The sequence below is a fragment of the Ahaetulla prasina genome, chromosome 3, assembly GCF_028640845.1.
Source record: "Ahaetulla prasina isolate Xishuangbanna chromosome 3, ASM2864084v1, whole genome shotgun sequence".
NCBI classification, from domain to species: Eukaryota; Metazoa; Chordata; class Lepidosauria; order Squamata; family Colubridae; genus Ahaetulla; species Ahaetulla prasina.
Genome location: NC_080541.1, coordinates 190,046,199 through 190,054,142, shown reverse-complemented (window position 1 = coordinate 190,054,142; position 7,944 = coordinate 190,046,199). Strand labels below are relative to the sequence as shown.

Here is a 7,944-nt window from a genome sequence, read left to right as displayed (position 1 = left end):
TTATCATAAATATGCAAGAGTTCTCAAATACACAAATCACATTATGTGACCTGTAGGAGTGTTGCATAAGCATAAGAGCCGATCGCAAGTCATTTTTTACAGTGGGATTTTGGGATATAGCTGCTCCTTGTATAAAATTCCTGAAACTATTAAAACAAAATATATTCACTAGAAATATTTTCCTGTATGAAACATTGTTATAAATTATCAAGTAGGTACATTTTTTTACTGTTTTTTTCAAGTTAAGCTCATTGATAACCACATTCTGAGTCTTCAAGAATATAGAAAGGAAACTTTTCTCCAAAACCAAAATTTCTCAAGAACACCAAAAACCTCTTCCTTTCTCCTTAAGTTCTCCAAACCAACACTTTCGCCAAACCCCAAACCTTACTTCCAAGACAGGATATACAGGATATTCAGTGAAGTTTAAATATAAGAAATTATCTTCTAAACCTTGATCAATGAACCATTAATATTATCTAGGTATTATTGTTACCCACTCTTCCATAAATTTCCTAAATAACCTTCCTGTTAAATTATATCTAAAAGCCATTATTTATTTAGGTTATTTTGGATCTGTTTTGTTAAATTGATCCTTATTAAATGCAATACTATGTTGCTGGTCTCAGCAAGGCCTAAAGTTGGCTAAAACATGACAGTAATTTCAAACCTTATTGTGAACAACTACCATTCCTACTTTGCTGTTGTAGGAAGTTAGCACCCACCCCCCTCCTAGAAGAATGAAATATTTTAGAAAATATTAAAAAGGCAGAATATATTTCCCTGGATGAGAAATGTTTGAGAGCATAAAGCCAGGGAGCGCACAGCACCTCGCCCCTTTTTCTGTTCAGGAACTCAAGCCATGTGAACCTGACCACCATTAAACCATCTTTCCAAGCAGTCTCCATGTTTTCAGTGTCTTTATCCCCACTTGGAACAGAACCCAGATGGATATTTCTTCCAATAGCTGTACTGCAGCTTTTATTTTTACAAAGCTTAACATGCATATCTACCATCACATTTTTTCTGGTAATTACTCTATTTTTCAAAGCATAACCCCAAAACGATGATGGAGAACAATCGCAGCCCAAGTAACTGAAATCACTACACTTATTTTGAACAGCACCAATTGTTACATTCCTTTTTATTTCTCCCTTTTTCAGGATATGATTAATACCCATTTTATCAGTCCTCCTGATCCTGGAAACAAGTATGATGTTTTTGCAAAAAATTAATGGCAAAATCTATAATATAGGACTGAATACTGTTTTTACAACTTGCTTGAACAACAGAGAAGAACTGTTGTTTGTGAGTGTAACTAGCTATCTTTGCTAAAAACAGCATAATTGTAACCTTTTCCTAGGGATAACCTGTTTAGAAGAGATTTGTAAAACTTCTCATTTTGGGAACATTATAAGCCAAAATGGGAAGGTAAAGGTGAAGGGATTATCTTTTTTCAGCACAGCTGCAAAGTTTCAAATGTGGACAAAACCACATGATTCTGGTTGCAATTGTGCTGCAGCTATACCATTTCCTGGGAATAACTTTAATTGAAGAATGTTGGTCCAGATAATCCTAGTGGTACATTCCAACCATACCAATTCTATGAACCAATGGTATCCACAGAGACCAAAAAAGTCAAGATGGCAATTACAACAATGTAATTAAAGTCCTGCCTTTTCGTGCATGTATTGCAATTGCCATCTTGACAACTGCTGGAGATGTTACAACAGTTTTAAGTGTGAAAAGTGGTCATGTCATTTTTTTCAGTGCCACTGTAACTTCAGTCACTAAACAAACTGTTGTCATTTAGGATATCTACAGCCTATTCTAGCAATCTTCCAAGATCTTGATTCCATTTAGAATTTTCTCACTTTCCTTCACTGCATTTATTTATTATTTATTATTATTATTTATTATTATATTATTATTATTTATATTATTTATTCCTTGACCTTTTGTAGCAGCCTCAAAGACTGAAGTGAAGATGAAAGAGCAACATCTCATCAAGAACCCATCCTGTATCACAATGCTCTCAAGGCCACCAAAGTAAGACCAAGTTAAACAATGACGCATATAAGGGGAGCCAGGCCATTACTGCATCTAGGGGAGACTTATTAGATTATTAGGCTCATAACAAAAATAAGTATAGTCCTCAACTTACAACCACAATTGTGCCCTAAATTTCTGCTGCTAAGTGAGCCATTTGTTAAGTGAGTTTTTCCCCATCCTTTCTTGCCTCATTTGTTAAGTAAATCACTGCAGTCGATAAGTTAGTAACCTGATTGTTAAGTGAATCTGGCTTCCCCATTGACTTTGCATGTCAGACGGTCACAAAAGGGGATCACACGACCTTGGGAAACAGCAACGGTCATAAATCTCAAACAGTTGCCAAGCATCTGAATTTTGATCACAAGATCATTGGGAGATGCTCCAAAGCAGGGGTGAAATGTAAAATTTGTTACTACCGGTTCTGTGGGCATGGCTTGTTGTGTGTGGGGGGATAATGTGACTGGGTGGTCATGGCCAATTTTTTTTAACTTTTAAAAGCATTTTTTCGACAACCTCTTCAGTTGAAGAGGTTGTAAAAAATATTTTTAAAAGGGTCTGGCAATCAGGCAACTCAGCTGGGATTGCCAGAGGAAAAAATGCTTTTAAAGGGTTCTGACGATCCCAGCTGAATTGTGCGATCATCAGAGGCTTTTTTTTTTAACTTTTAAAAGCATTTTTTCGGCTGAAGAAAAAATGCTTTTAAAAGTAAAAAAAAAACCTCTGATGATCGCGTGGCTCAGCTGGGGCGCGGGGGTGGGGGTGGGGCAGGGATTTTTGCTACTGGTTCTCTGAACTACCCGCCGCCATCGCTACTAGATTGGGCGATCTGATCCGAATTGGGAGCATTTCACCCCTGCTGCAAAGGTCATTAACTATGAAAAATGGTCATAAGTCACTGTTCTCAGTGCCCTTGTAACTTTAAACGGTAACTAAATGAGCTCTTGTAAGTCGAGGACTACCTGTATTCTGCACATTCTTTCAGGAATATCTATGGAGCAGGGGTCTCTAACCTTGGCCACTTTAAGACTTGTGGACTTCAACACCCAGAATACCTCAGCCAGCAAAGCTGGTTGAGGAATTCTGGGAGTTGAAGTCCACAAGTCTTAAAGTGGTCAAGGTTGGAGACACCTGCTACGGAGGATATTTTTTCAGGGATCTTTTTTTGCCTCTTCTCCTGGAGGCTTCAAGCCAGAGCAGCACATGACACAAGGCACCTCAGAGTACCCCCTTCCCCTTTCTTCTTTTTTCCTCCCACGGCTCTCTCCTCCAGTTTCCCCACGATCGCGAGTGGTGGCACGCTTTACATCTGCAGGCACCGGCAAGTTTATGTCAAGGTGTTACGGATAGGAGACGAGAGAGGAACGTAAGCTTAGAAAGGTCTTCCTCGCTCCAAGGGCCTCCCAGGTGGCTGAGGAGGAGGAGGAGGAGGCGGCGGCGATTGTTAGCCCAGTTCCCCTCAGGGCTCGGGCGAAGGCAGCCATTCTGGAAGCATCTCGGTGGAAACGCGCTTCGATCGCGCCATTGTCCACGAGCCCACCAGAGAACGCGGCTTTTCGCCCGGCGGTGGCGGAGAAACGGAAGAACTTGGACGTTCCGCGGAAACGGAAGCGCGTCCCGCCAGGGAGATGGCGGCGCTGGTGAAAGTCGTGGTGAGTCGGGTGGGTGACCTGTTTGGTGTGAGCGTCCTTCTTAAAACTAGCCGGGGCGCTGCTCCTGAGGGACGGATGGGGCGGTGTTTGGAGGCTTCCCGCGGGCGTGTGTGTGTGTGTGTAGGGGGGGGGGTTGTCTGAGGTGCTCTGTTTTGCCTTCGTTGCTCGGTCAAGAGCGAACCTTGATGTATGAATGGCAAACTTACGCCGTAGCAATAGCAATACGGTAGCGATACTTAGACTTATATACTGCTTCATAGCGCTTTTACAGACTTCTCTAAGCAGAGTCAGCGTAGTGCAGGAGGGTGTTCAGCTGCAAGTCGGAGCAAAGAAGCGGGCTGCCTGCCCAAGTAGGTTCCCCTGAATGTCTATGGAGCAGGGGTCTCCAGCCTTGGCAACTTTCAGACTTGTGGACTTCAACTCCCAGAATTCCTCAGCAAGCTTTGCTGGCTGAGGTATTCTGGGTGTTGAAGTCCACAAGTCTTAAAGTGGCCAAGGCTGGAGACCCCTGCTCCATAGATATTCCTGAAAGAATGTGCAGAATACAGGTAGTCCTCGACTTACAAGAGCTCATTTAGTTACCGTTCAAAGTTACAAGGGCACTGAGAACAGTGACTCATGACCATTTTTCACAGTTAATGACCTTTGCAGCAGGGGTGAAATGCTCCCGGTTCGGATCAGATCGCCCGATCCAGTAGCGATGGCGACGGGTGGTTCAGAGAACCAGTAGCAAAAAAGAACTCTGGGTGTTGAAGTCCACAAGTCTGAAAGTTGCCAAGGCTGGAGACCCCTGCTATGGAGAGTCTCAGTCATCCAGGACACGGTTGTCCCGAAGGTGTTTTTCAAGAGGCAACTGGACTTTCCCAGAACTGTGGGGGTCACCGTGGGAGTCCTGTGGCTATGAAATAACCTTTGCTGAGGAGGAGGAGTTCATAACCTGCATGAGGTTCAGTTGGTAGGCTAAACCCAAAGGAGTTTTTTCAAGAGGCAACTGAACTTTTTTGGTCTTCTTTGAAGACATTTCACTTCTTATCTAAGAAGCTTTGTCACTTCTGACTGGATGGTGGGGAATAGAAGGATTTGTACTCCTTGCAGACAGCTGACTATTTGCATTCTTTCTAGAGAGTTGTTAAGGCCACCTGGAAGTTAAGACCATTTGGACTCGCTAAAAGGATGCAAATGACCAGCTGTCTGCAAGGAAGAGTATAAATCCTTCCATTCCCCACCATCCAGTGAAGAAGCTGCTTGGATGAGAAGCAAAATGTCTTCAAAGAAGACCAAAAAGTTCAGTTACCTCTTGAAAAAGCACCTTTGGGATAACCATGACCTGGATGACTGAGGCTTTCCATAGACATTTGGTAGGCTAAGGAAATCCATCCCCACACACCTTCTAAAGGCAGAGCTTTTGAGCTGAACATTGTCATAAAAATTAACTCACTTAATTCTATACCTCTATTGTACTGATGAGCATTGATTACTTTTGCTTGGAAATGTCAATGGAGATGGTTAATTCTGCATTTGTTTGGCACTCCCTTTATTCTTTTCATGTCTGTGCGTTCCTGTAACCACTTGGTTTACTTGTTTGCCTGTTAGTTGCTCAATAGTGCCAGCATATATAATAGAATAACAGAATTGGAAGGCAGCTTGGAGGTCTTCTAGTCCAACCACCTATTAGGGCAAGAAACCCTATACCATTTCAGACAAGTGGTTGTCCAATCGCTTCTTAAAAACTTCCAGTGTTGGAGCATTCACAACTTCTAGAGGTTGTTCTACAGATTAATTGTTCTAACTGTCAGGAAATTTCTCCTTAGTTCTAGGTTGCTTCTTCCTTTCTTAAAGCAACTATAAACATTAAAAGGTTAGAAGGAATATGAACATTTTGCAAGGCAGGTATATCAGAGTTTATGTAGTTTTAGTATATATTAGTGAGTGTGATATTTCTTACATAGTCTAGAGGCAAATAACAATTTTACTAAACTAAATCACTTAGATCCAGTTATAATTGCCTCAGTTAATATCTCTTGTATGCAAATACTTCTTTATACTTTTCCTAATACTGCAGTTAATGGAAGTGAGTCTTTTCATATTCAGTACTGTGACTATTTATTTTATCGCAATTATAACCATGTTTAGCTTTATATTGTGAGATATTCTGGCTCAAGCTGTAGCTGGTTGCAATTGACACTGAATCCTTAAAGATGCTTTTATATGAAAGCTGTATGTTGTGGGTGGTGGTGTTTGTTTTGATTATCACTATTAATGCAATATAGCATTTTAATTATATTAGTATCATACTTCATTTTAATTTTCTCATAATGCAATAGTTTTCCCCCATGTTAATTGTTTCATTGCACTATAAAATATAATACATTATAGTATACAGATAATAGCCAAGTTCGGTGGCATTTCTACAATAGAAATTAGAATGTTCTTCATCTAGCAAGTATTATATATTTATTGAAAACCTATTGAATAATTTATAATTTTATAAAACTACTATGGTCTTATAATGAGTGTTCCTTTTAGAATATAATTTGTTGGCAGGATATTCCAGGATGATTTAGACACATATCAGTACAACAATAGGATACATGTATATCTCTACTTAATATAACTGGATATTAGTACAGAATATATCATTATTGTCACGCATCAATGCATCCTACAGTATTCCATTGAAAAGATGAATTTTTTTCCTGAGATTCATGAGGTGAATGCATAACCATCCCCCACCCAAACTAAAAATATTAACCATACACTGAAAAGTTACTAAAATACAAATCTGCGTAATAATTGTCACTTTGGACTATAATTGAATATGTTGAAAATTCATATGGTTGAAGTATGCTCAGGAAATTCAGAAGACCAGTACATTTATATTTTCTTTCAGCTGTACACTATATTGAATTTAAATTTTGTTCCAAATGAGTGACCATTGATATACATTCTCTTTTATTTTCTTTTTCTAGATACACTGTACTAAAGAACCTCATTGGATTGCATTATGCAACGGATTGATACAAACAACATTAGCTCAACAGCAGTGGGGCAGGTTGCTACATGCTTCTCTTCAGGTAGGAATTCAACCATAATGGGGCAGAATTCTCCATGGAAATTTCTGGATAACATATTTTTACAGGTATAGCTGAAAGAATGAGAACTTTATCAATGTACTGTATTGTATGGGAATTTTGTGGGCATGTTGAAAAAAGTGTTTTCTGTAGCTTTAATCTGCTGAATAATTTGAACCTGATGTGATCAGTTTCCCTGTATCATTCCTGAAGACCAATTTTATCTGCTGTGCTATGTTATAAGCTAAACAACTGCACCTTGTGATAGTATTGCATCAAACAAAAAAGTATGTGTTACAGGGGTTAGGAAAGGATAGATTAGGGTATTAATAGGAATTAAGATGATTAAATATAGGAGTTAGAGAGGCTTGAATTAAAAAAATGAGAATTATAGTCCATTGGAGATGGACATAACATAATTTTGGGTAACAAGGTAAAAGGTAATGTTTTTGTGAGCCTATAGTGGTTTGACAAGTCTGAGGGGTTTCTTTCTTTTTCAATGTATATATGTAGTTTTCATTTGAACAAATCAGTAGTGGCTCACTCGGATAGATTTGAAGGCTTCATAGTCCTTTCTGATCTCAACTTTTATTGGTTGACTCCAGTATGTAACTTTCAGGCTTATGTTATCTCTTAAGCTAACAATGTTTTTCTTCTGTATTATTTTTTGCATACTTATGCCCTTTCTTTTTGTTTTATCAGAGACACAACAATGGCCAATTTCCATTAACCAAAGTTTGCTGTAATTTAATACAAAGTATCAGGACCATAAAACAACCAAACAGAACATTTCATCACACAAAGGTCAGGAGAAAGCAATGTTTTCTGTTACAGTTATGCTGTTCAAATATATTGGGCTATGATTGTGGTCTTATTGGCTCTGGAGATTTCTGGATTTGTGTAGGAGAAGTGTGCCTAATTTTAGAGGCTACCTTTATAGCATTATGTTTTTTAAAGGGGTTTCCCTTGTTGGATCTTCATAAGAAAACTGCAATGTAAGGGCTCTTCGTGCAGTGTTTCTGATTCTTGTTGAGCAGTGCTTGCTCATTCTAGAGGGAGAGGCATCTATGGACTACCGTAACCAAGAAAAACAGCATTATAGGCAGAGTCAGGGATTTTGAGGGGCATCTGCAGATTGGGGTAGTGAGTGATTCAAATTTTTTTGTGACACA

The 7,944-nt window shown here is 39.3% G+C and overlaps 1 protein-coding gene across 2 annotated transcripts in view; it reads left to right on the top strand.

The window, feature by feature from the left end:
• Positions 1-3,245: 3,245 nt before the first annotated feature.
• Positions 3,246-7,944, top strand: part of LOC131193984 (ubiquinol-cytochrome-c reductase complex assembly factor 1) — a 40,733-nt gene continuing 36,034 nt past the window's right edge. The window contains exons 1-3 of one of the 2 annotated variants that reach the window (XM_058174490.1): positions 3,246-3,701; positions 6,671-6,775; positions 7,475-7,576. In XM_058174490.1, coding sequence (XP_058030473.1) covers positions 3,678-3,701; positions 6,671-6,775; positions 7,475-7,576 — 231 coding nt within the window. In that variant the 5' untranslated portion in view covers positions 3,246-3,677. Of the gene's footprint in view, positions 3,702-4,903; positions 5,060-6,670; positions 6,776-7,474; positions 7,577-7,944 lie in introns of those variants that run through there. The other variant, XM_058174489.1, reaches the window with a different exon arrangement.